General features: G+C 37.0%; 1 protein-coding gene across 3 annotated transcripts in view; it reads right to left on the bottom strand.

Annotated features, from left to right (window-relative positions):
* Positions 1-313: 313 nt before the first annotated feature.
* LOC124272804 (microtubule-associated protein RP/EB family member 1-like) overlaps positions 314-17,433 on the bottom strand; it is a 28,676-nt gene continuing 11,556 nt past the window's right edge. Inside the window, exons 4-9 of one of the 3 annotated variants that reach the window (XM_046708021.1) lie at positions 13,329-13,435; positions 8,484-8,700; positions 7,256-7,365; positions 5,108-5,257; positions 3,766-3,813; positions 314-2,836 (exon numbers count right to left, since the gene is read on the bottom strand). In XM_046708021.1, the coding sequence (XP_046563977.1) occupies positions 3,811-3,813; positions 5,108-5,257; positions 7,256-7,365; positions 8,484-8,700; positions 13,329-13,435 (587 nt within the window). In that variant the 3' untranslated portion in view covers positions 314-2,836; positions 3,766-3,810. Of the gene's footprint in view, positions 2,837-3,765; positions 3,814-5,107; positions 5,258-7,255; positions 7,366-8,483; positions 8,701-12,217; positions 12,325-13,328; positions 13,436-17,433 lie in introns of all 3 variants that reach the window. The other 2 variants (XM_046708020.1, XM_046708019.1) reach the window with 2 other exon arrangements.

The raw sequence follows: 17,433 nt of genomic DNA on the forward strand, positions 1-17,433 counted from the left end.
CCTTATTTTTTCATGTCTTGCTTTTGTATTTTGTTTTGGTAAAGGGTGCCACGGACGGAGGCATGGTAAGCTCTGCAATTCACAAGGACCTCGGATCACCAACATAGTGATTCATAAACACATACTTACCAAACAGTCAGAATTATATAATCAAGTTTGCTTGAAGCAGATAGTTTTTAGATTGTAGAGCATAGGAGAGAGCTCAGTGTCAGTAGAACGTTTTTCAAAAGCTTTAAATATTTCAACAATGAGATGCAGAACAAATGCAATGTACACAAGTATTAGCCATATCATCATTCATAACAAACACAAATTTCATTGAATCAAATTTAATGAATGTTTCAGTTTCAATTTTTACTACAAGCACTGAAATGTTCAGAATATATAACAGTGAATAGGAAAATAAATATACAAAGTTCAGTAACCAGGCATAATTATCTGCAATATGGAGAACTACATACAGGCAGCAACACAGGAGGAGAGCAAGGAAGAAAGAAAAGAGTTAGATTGGCTCAATTAGTCACAAGTGTAGCAGATTGTCTCATGCAGATTGAGACCACTTAAATGTCAATGGTAAAGATACCCACACAAATCACATACATTAAAATATACAGCTCATTCTCCCAGCATTGATGGAGTAAAATTCAACAGGATGGGCTGCTGTAGCAACTAAAATAACAGTTTACAAGAGAAATTTCATAGAAGTAGGTTACAAAAGTTGGGAGATTCCCCACCCCCTCCATACCATCCAACTGCCAGGTACAAACATATCTTTAAATGCAGCATTTACTTCCAGTATCATGCAGGTTATGCCATTCCCTGTCTAAATTTTTACACACTGTATATAAAGCACAGATACATTCCATAGGACAAGTGAAATACACACAAATATGGGTAACCGATAGTGATATAATCATTACCTGATGTCACACAAGTGTGGTGTGTGTGTGTGCACAAACGTGTGTTACAGAGGATCTGGACAATGGCAAGACTGCAACCAAATGAACACACCAGCACTCAACTTCCATCAAACATCTATAATGAGATTAGTTACATTCTTTATTGACAGGTTACAAGTTACACTTCTTTGGCCAATAAAAACCATCATATACCTCATCAAACATGATTAATATGACATCCCTTATTGTATTGGTGCGCACAGAGGTTCCCTCTGGCAGACTGGTTGATAGAAAGATTGTCATCCAGCTGGTCCTGATAATGTTTGCCTTTGTCACTCACAACAGAAAATCATAACGTATCACTTCAGAGAGTTTACAGAATCAATGAAATTTCAGTTTGTTTTATCCAGTTTTAATGAGACAAATATCCAAATATTATGTAACCTGAGAAAACATCCACACTTTTTTCATTTTGTTGTAGTTGGGTATTTTTGAGCAGGGCTCATGTTTTGAGAAGAAAAAGTACAGCAAAGTATCATCCACACAGTAAAACAATCTAATCGGTGAACTATTGTACCTGAAAGAGGTTAGAACACGCTATGAGCAAGAGTTGGTATACAAAAATTTTATACAACTTTGGTAGAATGCAACATTAGTTTGTCAGCAATATAAGCAGCCAACTACTGTTGAGTGGAACCGATTTCACGAGGACTGGATAGTGTCGAAAACTCTGCCTGGTGGGTGCACACTGCATAGTCTTTCATACTGAAGATGAGGTACAAAACACACCAGCTAGGGCTGGTACCTTGTGACACGAAATACAGCACAAGCACCCATTTGAAGAAACACTGGTGACCATCTGTCTCAGAGAGCTGCTACAAGTATCTAGTACTGACTAGCCTTTTCATCTCTACAGAGGTGCTTACTGTGATTGAAGTTCCTGGTTAGGAACAGTGCATGCAAGGGACCCCTTGCCCTCAGAGATAGATGAAGTTGTGGTGAACCACTAGACAAGCCCAATACATAACAAGAATACATTAAAACATGCTTGTATTCAGAAAAGGTTGGCTCAGAATAGTACTAGTTGAAGGGGTTATCTAACTCATGAATTAAGTTGCACCTTAAAGGGAATACAGAAATACACCCTAAATCTTTTTGACCAACTGATGAAAGCAATACCAATGATAGTTGGGTATCATTTTCAGCAATAAGAACATCAAGGAAAATTTGGTCGATTTTCATTAACAAGTGCAAGATGTAACAATAACATATGGAACAAAGTAAGCACTGGGATCACAAAGAAAGAATTGTGTTACAGCAGGACAATCTAACCAGTCTAGTCTTAACGGCAGAGAGCTCTTCACCAGATCATGCAAACTAGGTGAACCTATTCACATGCAGACTATGACAATCAGTGTCCCACACAGGAGCACTCCACATGGCCTGTAGGCATGCTACCAAACCTACTCGTAACAAGCACTGAGATCACAGTTCTTCTCTTCCATATCTTCTGTCAGCAGAAAGAATCCAGTAACGCATTTGTAAAACGTGCGTACAGGTTAGTGTCCAACACAAAAACAGTATTTATCTGTCCATAGATACAGTTTGCAGGATGAAGGCAAAGATTGGCATCAGGCCATCGAGCGTCCAGGCCAACACAGGCTGTCTAGATGACATAGCAGCATCAGCAATGAGCACTACATAAAGCAGGTCATGTGTTGCCCTGGCACGGCAGCCCAGTAATCTGCCAGTAGCAAGTTTGTTTGTTCGTCAGTCTGTCAGTGTAATAGTTCAATAGATTTGCGACTGGGAGGAAATAGTTTGTGTGTCACAGACGTGTGGGTGTGTGTATGTATCATCATATTGCTTCAGTATTCTTCATCTTCAGGGTCAACCAAGCCATCGTCCTGACCCTCCTCTGGGGGTGCAAAGCCATCCTGTAATATACATTATGTCATTAAATGAAAGATTTTCCAACTTCATATATGGGGCGACAGGAAGAAATGATACATAAAGAGAAGCATACAAACATAAATTTACACAGGAATATATGATGTCTACACAGTTGTACATAGTATATGAAGAGGACAAATGGTATGTCAGTGGAATAAGACAAGGGCTCTCTGTTTAGTGGTTTACAGATTCCTTACTACCAGACTGTCAAATGGAAATAAAAATAAAAATAAAAATAAATGTGTTCATGAAGATGTTTTATTTCAAATCATTGGATACACTGTTCATACTGTGAGTTGTTCAAAGTGAAAAGAAAAACCAATGCAAATCAACAAAATATATCTTATATGGTAGCATAGTCAGTAATATTACACCTAGCTAAAAATGAAATTAGAATCGGCCAAATCAGTGCTAACAGGTTTCTCATCAAAATTCAAAGTTACAGATATTTCCTCAAAAAGAGAGAGCGAGAGTTTGTGTGTGTGTGCATGTTCTGTGTGTGTGTGTTGTGTGTGTGAGTGAGTTTCTTTCCACATTGCTTACTAATAATGGATCTGCAAAACATATCAATATGAAAATTAGAGGTACTCATGATATGTTTAACTTTTTTCATTATAAATTACAGTAATTTATGTGAAATTTACACTGCATGTGCTTTACAGGATATCTTCCATGTCAAATTCAAGGGCTTATTTTACATTCAAGGCCAATCAAGGTTTGAAACAATTTCCAGGTATTGTTACAGTTAAGGCCTCTTCAAGATGAAGTATCTAGGTTAAGGACTTGTCTGAGTCTTATGAACCTTGTTAAGAATAAGTGTCTGCAGAGCAATACAGCAGCCTTCAAGCTGGTTCTATCAGTCTCTGAAACCTTACTGAAAGTCTTACTAACACATGAGTAAGGTTCAACTCACTGCTTCCTACACCTACAACTTCTCACTTCCGACAGATCCATGGTGTTACTAAACAGAAACAGCAATTAATATATATGTACAGCAACAAAGTAATTTGTGTGTTTGTATGCAACAGAAGTTTTGTACTTGTTGTTTTTGAAGGAATTAATGTTTTAAGGAATTGAAAATCACAAAGCTGACCACCTGGAATATTTTACTACTGTAATGTAAACTTTGACAAGATTAACTGAGTAAGCATCTAATCTTTGATACGCAGTAACACACTTGTAATTTAGTTTCTTTTTGCATCCTTTCTCTTTCCTATTGCCCACAGTAGAATCAGTAGGTAAACACATTTTCATTCTAATTTTTGGTTTTGTGGGTTTTTTACAGTAGAAGGTCTATCTGTAAACCAAAATAAAACATCCATCAACTGACGCAGCAACAGTTCCCTTCTACGTGGTGAGACATATACAGCTGACATACAACCTGACATACACCTAGATTACTGGGTTATAATAACATTATCAGCCAGATGACAATAAGACCCCCACTTTATTTGGCTCTTCCAATAAGATTTGGGTATGGGGTGTTTTGAACTGGAATTCCTGTACTAAAAAAGTACATTCTGGTACAGGAATAGAGGACTTCCACAAAGTGTAAACATACAGTAGAGATGTACAATCATGGTACATGGTAATGCAGGAAGATGACATCAATGCAGAGTAGTGTTAGATATGTCATGTGGGAAGACATCAGTTGAATACCACAGAACACTGATGATTTCAGGAATACTGGTCTCCATGTAAACATGTATCATAAATGAGTATGAGACAGAGCAACTATTAATGATCATGAAAGTATGCAGGTGAGTGAGTTTAGTTTTACGCAGCACTCAGCAATATTCCAGCTATATGGCGGCGGTCTGTAAATAATCGAGTCCGGATAGACAATCCAGTGATCAACAGTATGAGCATCGATCTGCGCAATTGGGAACTGATGACATGTGTCAACCAAGCCAGGGAATAATCCCGTTAGTCGCCTCTTACAACAAGCATGGGTTACTGAAGGTTCATTCTAACCCGGACCTTCACGGGTACATGAAAGCATGCAAGTATGAGGAATAAAAGCCATACATGATTCATGATTGAAAATATGGAAGAATAACATTAATAAGGGCATAACAGAGTTACATGTTTAAGCAATGGATCAGGGAAACAATTTACTACATAGCCACTTGACTGCTGCAATGCTGTTATGGAAAACCTTTGCACAACAGCATAATTCTAAACTTTGAGATTTATGTTATTTAACATTTATCATCCTCAAGTACTTGTTAATTGACTGAAGAAATGTTTCTCACCTCTGTCGCATACAAGATCTCAGAAATTGATTTGATAACTGGATCATCATCAATATGGTCTTGGCAGATGATCTCAATGTCACGCAGCTTGGCGAAATAGAAGTCCCTCTCCTTCTCTAGCCCTTCCACAGTGAGTCGGAGTTCAGAAATCTGAAGTGATGTATATCATCATGCAAGCAATAAATGGTGACACAGGACAAGATGGAAGTGAGATGGTTATAACACCAACCTGGAACACTATTCCAGCATAATGTGGTGGGAAATGTTAAGTGTCACTGGTGACTTTTACTACTTTGTTGAAAGCTACTACCACTAGTAATATGGCAGACAAACAAAGGATTGACTGGATTTTCATCCAACTAGATTATATCCTGACATCCAAGGGATGCAACTCTATACAGGGAGTAGAAGCTCCTTTGGGTCACTATTGAGTACAGTGGTCTGTTCAAATTGTCACCGTGCAGGGCTGGCAAAATATCAAAGTATAGAAAATTATCAATTTCAAAGGTAAACACCTGCATACAAGATAAGTTAAGTACAGTTTGTATTTTTCAATATATGTATCACTGTCTATTAGCTTGAAGTGGGACTTTAGTCACAGACTGTAAAATTCAACTACTCAATCTCATTCAAAGCAAAACTATTACTGCGAAGGAAAACCTATCTGCATGAATGTCACCACCTCCATAAAAGGTCACCTCAGGTGAACCTGGATGGACATTTGAGCACATTTGCAGGGATCCTTCAGTCAATCAAATACTAGCTTTCTAAAATGATAAGGCTTCATTTCTTGACCACCATGACTTGGATATTTCCCCTCATATTGCATGTTTAGACAATTGCTAACTTAAATTCCTTCAAACCTGCACTTATCTCAGAACATACATGCAGAAATCAGAACTTGAGAGCAATACTCTGTCAGTTTCCAGAGCAAACAGAAGAGAACTCAAGGTTTAAATGATGATGCGTTAACCAAGTTTTGTGGTGAAAAGATACAAATGCCAGTTTACACAAATTCCAGAGTACTCAGGTGCTGGTTTAGCCAGGGTCAACTGTTAAAATCACAGCCAAATTGTTAAACCAAATACTGTACTTCTTGTGCTCTGTATACCTGGCTTCGATATTGCATAGAAACTTGTGCTACAGTGTAGTGTAAACAATCTGCACATCTGGTGTATACATCTGGTGGGGATGGTGGCTGTTATATAATAACTGCATTCAATGACTATTGATGTTTTCCCCCATTACAGTGAGCATGTCAATGCATTTGATCTTGTTATTTATTTCACTATCTGTTCATAAAAAGTTTCCTTATATATCTGGATTTACATATAATCTCTTTACAAACTATATTCTCTCAAACATTTAATTCAATATTTTTCACATTTCAATTTTACAAAATCGTGTGTACTGGCTGGCATATCGCACCAACTAACAGGTTGGTGCTTTAACTGCAACTATTATCAGATTGTCAGTACTGATGCCCTGAAATGAACCTTAGGTGACAGAGACTGGATACATATCATAAATGCTACACTACGGCCCCTTAAAATACATATTGTTGTAGTTTCCACACCTGAAAGAGATTCAAACATCAAGGCCTCTGGAAGCCTCAACAGTGATTGCTCAAGCTATTCCAAATAGACATGGTAAAACCCTATCCAGCAATGGCAATCAGCTAAGTCCTATGTTTATGAGTATTACATAGTAAAAGCTGCAACTAGGATAACTTGATACTGGAATATAATATACACACCTGGTAACAGTTTCCAATACAAATTCTTCCAATCATTAAATCGAAATTCTTTGATGTTATATCATCAAGAAGTTGTTTAATTGAATAACTGGTAAATCAGGGAGAAAATGTGTACAGCTAATTGCTTTTACCAGCTAAGTTTACAAGAAACTACACATAAAACATGCCTTACAGAACAGAAATGCAATGACCACATTTGTTATCTCCTGATCACTCACCTGAAGGAATACATTTTTGTTTACATCATAAAACAAACTAAAATTCATAAACCAATTAATAAAACCCATCCTGACAATCTTAACTACCTTCATGACCATGCCATACCAAAATGACAATAACAATGACATTAAGATATCAATACTGTTCATCAAATATTTTTCTTGCAGACATACATTTGCTTCCAAATCAGCAATCTTGTTATCTTTGTTGTCTCTGCTGTTAGCATGATTGTTCGCAGTTGTCTTGGCTGGTGGTGGAGCCACCCTCTTTGTTGTTTCCGTCACTGTAAGGCGAATGGAAGAAATCAGCGTATTTGTATCAGCCATTTAGTCACACTTGGCACACAACAATTCACCATAATCTAGAGGTCCACATACCATCACCATCATCTGACCATGTTGACATGAAGGTTAAACGTTTGACATATCTAGACCATTGTGTGAAACGGCAAACAAAATAAACAAGTTTCATCCATTTTCTGGTCTGGGACATAATGAATGTGTTCTTGGAAAATGATACACGTTTTGTAGTCTTTAGTAGAGCTGTGACGATATATCATAGTATCGATAATTGTGATACCCCTTCTGGTGAGGTGAGGTGAGGTGAGGTGAGGTGAAATTGGGTTTAAAGTCGTGCTTGAGAATATTTCGCTCATATGACGACGTGCATGCGTGTGTATGTGTATGTGCGGCTGCTTGTACTAGCCCAGACTTAAGCTGGTTTTATAGTGCTAGCTCACTGAGATACCATGCCGCAGTGAAGCATGAATACCCCACTCAGACACATTATACTGACTCCGAGCCGACCAGTCCTTGTTGTACCCATTAATGCCGAACGCCAGGCAGGGACCAACAAGTACCATATTTTAACGTCTTTTGGTATGACGCGGTCGGGGATCGAACCTGCGACCTTCCGCTCTCAGGGCGGACGCTCTAACCACTACACCACGGAGGCGGTCTTGATACCTTTTCTGACAATAAATATATTGATACTTTTTTTTGTATTGTGATATGTATTGTTGACCTAAAAATTGTGAATTTTCACTAGAAATTGACGGTTATGTCAAAATTTACACGGTTACTTGTTATAAAAATACATTTTTTTAAAGAAAATAACTAAAGATAGCATATTGTGATACGCATTATATTGTTCCAAGACATCGTGATATGTATCGTATCGTGAAATTTCTGTATCGTCACACCTCTAGTCTTTAGTGATTTTGTTGTGATGGATGGACAGAGAATGAGTATACAATGGATATGAGTATACCGGACAAGTCAAGTAGAGCTAAGAAGAAAAATGTGTCACCTTATCAATTAATATGACTAAGGGACGCTTACCCGTACATTTTTGCCCATCACTTTAAAGATTTAAAGTAATTGTGAAGTCTTCACTACTCACTTGGCTTGGCAGTCTTGACTGTCGGGGACTGTTTCGTTACCCGAGGTTTGTTTAAGGCACTGCTCTTCGCTCCACCTCCAAGAGCTTCACCACCCCGAGCTCCGACAGGATCGTAGTCACGCATGTCAAAATTCGCATCAAAAAACTTTTTGAACCATTGAACAAATTCAAAATTATCCTGGAATTTTCCTTTCACTAGGCGATCAACAGGAACAATCTGAGGAAAAAAACACCCAAAAATCATATATGGACAATCTGTCAAACAAAATCCTAGTATTCAGTGGTATCAGACCTGACATTGAAAAATACAATATAAGACGTAGATGGCTCGATCAACGGATTAATCTCTTAAGATTCCGTTCAAATAATGGCAATGTATTATACTTATCTTTTCATAATTAGTGCAACAAGACACATTACAAGAGACACGAAATACATTACTTTGTGAAATAAACTGAATTGACATATACAAACAAGGACATTGTTCTGTTGACATCATGTGATATCAGGGCCAACTTTAAAGATTTGTTTTGCATTAAAGTTAATTCAGACATGCCTGAAAAAATGCTTGTATAATGTACAAGTATATTTCACAATCTGCAGTGAAGATGATATATGGGAAGAAGAAGAGCATGTACAATGATCTGACAACAAATACGTGTGTGGAAAAGATATCAAGTAATGAGTAGAACGAAGCACAGCTGGCAAATGAGATGTCATTTAGAGACCATATAAAGTATAACAAATGCATAGAAACAAGGGCAGACATCATGTGGACTTCCCAGAAACACAACTGTTAAAATAACTTTATTCGACAATACAACCCACTGTAACTTTCAACAGTGCCATAGCCCATCAGTTTAGTGACTATCATATTTAGCCCACATGTCTTGACTGCCACAACCTACAGATCCATTATTAGGATTTTACTGCTCTTCATCCACTGTCAATAATTGTGAACTGTTGAAATGAGATCTCAACACAGTGCAATTTCCAAAAATATATAACATTTCTCCAAAATTATTAATGTTGGCATTTCAAGATAACAACAGATGAACTGTAAATGTGAACATTTTATCACTATTGGAGTTCTTATCAAGTGGTCCTGCTACACAATAGTTTTGTCTGAGGCTCACCTGGCAATCATCATGGCAGTCACCTTCTTTCTGCTCAAGTTATATTTTATATGTCTCATATATGGTTGCATATCATTTTTTTTTAAACTCACAAGTCAACCATTAAAAATACCTTCAAAGATTTATGACTGAATAACTTTTTATATTTGTATGATAAATAATATACCTTTGCGTATTACACAAGTTCAAAATATTTGATCAATACATGTATTTAAAACACTGAGATTTAGGGGTTCAAACTACCCTGCTCAGTACCATGCATCAGCAAATCCACCACAGGAACTGAACTGTCATATAGTGCACCTTGCATGCAGTCAAGCAAGGGATCTGTTTTCCTGGACCAAACCAAAAACATTCACTGGTCCCAACTCATTTAAGCTTTCTGCCCAAATTATAGAAATTTTGATTCAACCTTTCCATTTTCATTCCTTCTCCACAGGATTGAAATTACTGAAGTATCCTCATATCTGCTCTGCCTAAGTATCAGACAACTTCACAATACCATGTGTTCAAGTCCTCCCAGAACTTTCACATATAGCATCTAAATTCTATATCATATACTCCTGACAATGTTTGTATTTCATGTACAGTCAGACCTCGCATATCCAAACTTTTCTAGTTACAATTTACCTCGTATATCCGAATGTTCAATTTCTGCATCCGAACGGTCAATTTTGGTCATGAAACAGCAAAATATGTACAAATTGGCCTCCTATATCCGAACACCAAGGCTGCCGTCGGCAAGATGTCTGATGTTTACCGCTCCTCAACAGTGCTCAATGCATTGACCTTTGATCAATCGATATCAAAACCCAAGGGCTGTTGTCGGCGAGTTTCAAAACACGAAATCTATCATGCCTACCGCTTGTCAAAACATTGTGCTGGCTGCTAGTTAATTCATTGTTTTTTGAATATTTATCACAGGGCGTGTAGGTTAATTATTAGAGAAGAAACAATTAAAGTTTGACATTGAGTTGACACTGATTCGAATCGTTGATTGAGTAAGATATAGTAACAACACAAAGGCGTGGATGACAGCAGAGCTGTTTCGTGATTGGCTGCTGTCTTTTGATCGACAGATGAGGTCACGTGGAAGGCGGGTCATTTTGCTTGTTGACAATGTGGCTAGTCACAACTGTAAAAATCTTAAACTGACAAGCGTGACTGTCCATTTCCTGCCACCCAACACAACCGCACACATTCAGCCAATGGATGCATTGGATTTGAAAATGTCGGCGACCTCACAAACCTGAAGCGAATAACAACTCTGTCCGTCAACAGTCATCAATCAAAGACTTTTTCAACCCGATGCAATTTATGTTATGTTATGCAAGATGTTATGTTAAATAAAGATGTAGTTATGTTTCAATGTTATTTTTAGTTGTTTTGTTTTCACGTGTACCTGATTCAGATATCCGATTGATTCGTTTGTTCGAACAACCCAATAAAAAACCAAAGTGTTCGGATAAATGAGGTCTGACTGTATATTATAATTTGAGGTATTCAAAATCTGTAAAACAATTTTACTCTATATATAGCATGCTTTATTTTTGTTCGAGGTCAGGCTGTTTGTTAAGATCACTTGATATCTTTTGATGATTACATTTTGTAATTCAGATGTAAATATATAGATCTAAAGACGTTTGTAATGAATTTGATCTAATTAAAGTAAGGGATGGTCAATCGGTTAACAGCTACTTGGTTGCACTAAAAAAAACTGTCTTGTCTTGGATCAAGCGAACTTTCTGCCTGTCACTTTATCATCTGGTGAACTGAATTTTGACAATGCTATCATATTGAACTTAATGAAATTAAGTGTATGACACAAAAGATCCAGTAAACTTTTCAATATAAGTACAGATACTGTCTCAACAATGAACTGTGCAGAGAAAGGTCCTCGGGTGTAAACAACCTTGTCAGTGAAGGATGAGGACTATTTTTATGGATCTACAACTTCTTTATTCTGTATAGGTGACGTTTCGACATAGATTCTAATGTCTTTGTCATCACTTGCTTGACAACGACATTAGAATCTATGTCAAAACGTCGCCTATACAGAATAAAGAAGTTGTAGATCCATAAAAATAGTCCTCATCCTTCATCTACCCAAATTCTAGAATGCCAATCAAAGAAACCACCTTGTCAGTGGTTGGCAAGGTACACACATAAACAAATAGAATAAAAATGGTGCATGTTGTTTGAATGGTGGCAACTGTTTAAACCCCCGACTCAATGACATTACATAAAATAAGATGCAAAAGCTCTAGCAGGAATTTTACATAAACTGAGCAAACATCAGAACATTTCTCAAATCAGAAAGGTTAAAGAAATTCCCCCCAGAGACACCAACAATAAATGACTCTTCACTTTGATCCACAATAACGATCTACACTGACAAAAATCATCAATTTGAAAACATGCACTGAATAACTTGTGATTTATGTCACAAAACATGGGTGATAGGCCAAGGTGAGAAGAAAGTGCAAAAACTGTGAAAACATGCATGAAACGACTCACTCTTGGTATTGTTCTACAAGACACTGACACAAGCAGTCTAACGATGACAAAACAGACAGCAAGCTTACCAGCTTTACTTACCTTGTCTACATGCATCTTTGTGAATGACTGTTGCAAACACTTGAAATTGTTTATGTATTCATGTTCTAATTTTGTATTGAATTTTATCCTTTTCATCTGAATTGACCCTGCAAGAGGAAAGACAGTTCCTCCTTAAGCAAAATATCAAACCACAGAATTGCTGTCACAAACACCATGTCCTCAAACTTTTGTCCACAGCTGAAAACAGCAGATGTGCATGTGGAAGTTGTCAGTGGACAAGGAAGTGCCTAGGGACCAGGGAACTGACAACAAACATGTACACCTGGAGTCGGCAGCTATATCCTCCCAGGATTCATGTGGATAAGTTTTTCAAACATGATGATTGAAGAGGCCATTTCATTGTTTATCATAGCAGTTAATCAGAAATATGATCTGTCTCAATATATATCATGCACAGGCGATCATCTCCACAGGCTAGTTGATACACATTAGTATGGACAGTCTCAGCCATATGAAACTGGAGGAGTGTTTGAGGTCATGTGGTTTGTGAGAGCATCAACATCATACACACTATATCTGCGTCAAAGATTAGTACTGAAGTTAGTTCCCGCATGCATCAGTGGAGTGGGTAGGAGGAGTTATTGGGACCAGGACCCACTTGCACAAATTGATCTTTCAGCACAGTAAGTCTATGTTTAAGTAAGGGAGCATTAATCAATATTTTAATGCTAAGATTGCTTTGTGCAAGCGGGCCCAATAACACTGAGGGAGAGACGACAATATGCACAGACATTGAAAATATCACAATAGAAATTATAGTGATACCGTTGTAATAATTTTGAAAAATTACTTTCAAAAGCAATTACCCCCACCCCACCCAAATCTACTAGCAACATGTTGCCATTCAGTATGTTGAGTGCTATGCATGTCTTGTCCCTGCCAGCAGTTATCGGGTTATCCCAGCGTTAGAGGGACCTAAGCATTCAGTGGGTCATGCTGTAAGCTGCAAATAAAACAACAGTTAAGGCACACTGCAAAAATGTGCCAGTCATGGTCAAATGTGACCCTTGTGCAAGGAGTTGAGGAGTCTACTGAGACAACATGAGTTGCCTCCCCTGGCCACCAGGTCAGAGGTCGTGTTATAAGTCACCTTGTCCACACCATTCTTCTTAAAACTCCCCTGCAGCAGCTTGAAATTCTGAATGGCTTCATGTTCTAATTTGGTGTTGTATTTGACTTTCTTCAAGAGAATAGTGCCTGCAATAGGGAATTCAGTCACAAACAATATACCAAGCAGGGCTGGGGAACACACAACATCACCTGTACACAGGGTCTGACACATCCACATTATATCATATATTGAGTATACCATTATAGCACACACACACACACACACCCCATTGAATAAATAAAGCAATACATGGGAATAACATACAATACTATTAACTAGTTTTAGGATAAAGTTCCTATGACAGACTTTTCCTCACATCAAGTATATTGTCTTCCTGATAAATTATGTGGCTTTTCACCCATCACAAAGTTACAGCATCATCTGGATGTTCTTATGACCTTGAGCACTGCACCAACAGGGTCTTCACTTCTAATTTCACTTCTACTTTGTATAATCAATATTATATTCTTCATTGGTTAGTACAGCAATACTTTATACTGATGTCAACAATCCAGTTGATACTAAATAACATCAGTAAGATGCAAACCAATAAAGGGATGCAGATGTCAATGTGCATTCACAAAACTCATGGAGCACATGGGGTGAGCAAAACATGAACAAATGACAGAGATGCAGCTAAACTGGGACATAAAGAAATCTTTAAACAATGTGTATTTCTTGCATTTATCTACACGATAACATGTTCCTAGCATAACAAATCTTCTTTTGCTAAAACAGTATGTGTATGTATACATATAATGCAGCAAAATCATAGAAATTCACAATTCATTTCTGGTTATATGGTTATGTTTATTTAATTGTTACATCTGCAGTGTCAGTAAATGAAAAACACAAAAATTACTGATAAAATGATATATCTATATTGTGTGTGTGTGTGTGTGTGTGTGTGTGTGTGACTTCATGTCAGTGATTAACGTTTAATCATCAGCTTATTTTTGTAATAGAAATACATGTAAATATTTGTTAGCCAAAATATTGTGTACGTGTATCTGTTTTTGCACTTTATGTTTTGAATCAAAATATACCAAATTGGGAGGTCAAAACTGTGACATATCGTATCAAAATGATAGTGTATGGCCAAGCCATGTCAAGGCAGCATGTTCAGGTAATGCCCATAACTATTTTATTAATAATCTTATGAAAAGTGATCCTTGTGTAAACTCCATTACTAAAGGGTCAATAGACAAATAAACTGTTGGAAAAAAAGTTTTATTAAAATCCCTCAAAATTCTAAACAATATAAATAGAGATTAAGCTCTGCTCCAGGTGTTATTGTCAAACTCTTTGAAATAATGATTAATATAAGTACAATGATGACAGGAAAATAGAAGATTCTTATGAATGTACATTTTGTTCAGTAATAAAATATTTTGTTTTCTGTATGCATTCCAAAATATGATGTCTATGTAATTCACGAAAGCATTCATCTATCTAAAAAATCAATAATTTTGTGGAGTTATTAATATAACATATATCATAAACCTCTGTTTCATTGCATGCGGCAAGCAAGTGGTTAACTTCCTTCCCCTGCTATACCACCATGATAACCCTGAGATACTGTAGGTTTCAGTTGCAGCTTTGATGAAGTAGTGAGCTACATTAATGGGTTTGAGATAGCAACTCCCCTGCATGCTGAGGGAGAGATTGGCAGGCCACTGAGTTCAGGCAGCCCCAATGGGATGGGGTGTACTGCCATACTATAAAATGACCTGACCCACTAGGGGCAGTTTGCACATTACCACAACTTCCTGCCATCCCCACACAGTAATACTACATACTTCCCCTTAGTACTGATTGCAGTCAGGGAAACATACTTCACTGATAAGGAAGCTTTTCGTAATGGTGCTGTTTATTCTTTTATTACTGTTAATATCAAATTTGTTGATTCATGATGAATACCAAGCTTATTTGATCATCAAAGAACGAATCCAACAATGTTCTGTTGTAAGTTTTTGTGTCAAGCACTAGTTTAAAGGAAATGTCAACCATCAAATTCAAATTGATCATGATTAGAAATACATGGCTTTCATTAGCACTAAGAATTCTTCACAGAAATAACAAAACATTTGAAAAGACATTTCAGAAAGAAGATAAGTTGAAACTGAATTGTGAACTGGTAATGTCTACCCTATACATCATGTTTGTTGCAGTGCTTCCACTGGACTCTAAACCAATGATGCCTTGACACCTCTAAGGAAACTGACAAGCAGACACTATCTCTCATGATTTGTATGCTAGCAGCATGTGATGTTATAAGTGTTAGTTAGCTATACTCTACACAGGAAGTGCTGTCAGTGACTAGTGGCTGCCAGACACACAGACATCTGACCTGATTAGCCCTCATATTCAATTACTATCATTAGCTTAAGGAATAAATGGAATCACTCACTAAAAGGCCTTACAATAATATTTTATGATTTACACATTTGCCAACCTTAAAAAGTTGAAAAGTCAGAAAAAAATAACATGACAGGTTTTTGTAATCTCATTAAGGATGAAGATCACGGAGTTTTACGAAATATTTGAGGGATTTAATATGACCGAGACAGAATTTTTCCAACAATGTCTCCTTATCTTTTCATTTTATCAATCAAAACACACATTAACATCTTTAAGATGAATAAAATATGCTGAACAAGGCATTCACTAGCCATGTCCATAAACAGACGTCTGGGCTGTGAGTGACTACTGGGTGATCGGGACCTAACACCAGGGTGTGACTCATGCTCCTGTTCTACCTTGTATCTGAACATGCATATTAATACAAAATCTATTGTGACTGGCTGATGTAACCTCTGCCAGCAGGCAATCAATGTAACTTGACAACACTACATGGGATATAGAGAAATACTCTTGATTTATTGCAATACATCGTAGTGTTCTACATACACTGTGACAAAACTTCATCTGGGATTCATTGACAACCAATCACAAACATAATAAAGGGTGGTTTTTCATTTTATTTCTTCCAATTTTTTACTACTTTCATCCAAATAGCAATATCTAAGAAAGTCATCAAGATACTGTTAGAAATCCATATTGCTCTGATCTACCTCTCTATACTACAGAAATAGTAACAAGTTCTAATGAACATCAACAAAACACTGAAATTTAGGCACTCCTTGAGTTTTTACCTGCGATACCATAATCTTAATCCCCATTCACCTTTCCATTTTGGCAGGAGGATTATGACAAGGAGCCCTTAATATTTATCATAATTCTTCACAACTGTTTTTATGGGATTATAATTTTTACATACTGAATATAATTTCACAGTGACTACAACATGCATAAGTTTCTTAAAGTTGATGCAATGTACTATACACCTGAAGGAAATATACCGAATATGTATCTACACTGATTGAACAGGGCAATACATGTGTAAATCTGGGTCAATATGGGCCCAGAACATTAATAACATGCAGCTTACATTTCTATTGTAGACGACACAAACACAATACTCACAATGACAAGAAGGTAATATATGTTATGCTATGTAATGCTGTATACCTTTACTAGTAGTTAATGTGTGAGTCATAGCACATTTATACATGGAAGAACATGTGAAATAATCAATTTAATGATTTTCACACCATTGATATTTGTAGAACATGTGGAAAGACAACCATATATGACAACCACATGGCATAAATCTATTTGCCGACAATGTACAATACATTGATACTTTTGACAAAGCTTACTCTATGCCTTTATATTTATGACAGTGTTTTGCAGCAGGTGATATGCCCTTGGATCCAGATGTCTCATGACTCAGCCATGTCCGGGCCACTACATTCTTCACTGCATAGAGAAGTCTCAGGCAAACATTCATTTACAACCAACATTCACCTATCTGCCAAGCAAGTCCAAACAACATTACCATATTCATAAAGATACTTCAGCCCAGAATTGTCCATTGTATATAAATCTGGAGAGAATATATTCTGTTTTGTGAAAAGATTGAGGTGTTTTTTTAGCACTCCTCATGGTTTGGCCCATGTTTATTGATATTAATGATATCCTGACAGTCAAGAGGATAAGGGAAAGCCTAGGGCTGTCATAG

Source organism: Haliotis rubra, unplaced genomic scaffold, assembly GCF_003918875.1.
Source record: "Haliotis rubra isolate DU_JTF1 unplaced genomic scaffold, ASM391887v1 Scf173, whole genome shotgun sequence".
NCBI classification, from domain to species: Eukaryota; Metazoa; Mollusca; class Gastropoda; order Lepetellida; family Haliotidae; genus Haliotis; species Haliotis rubra.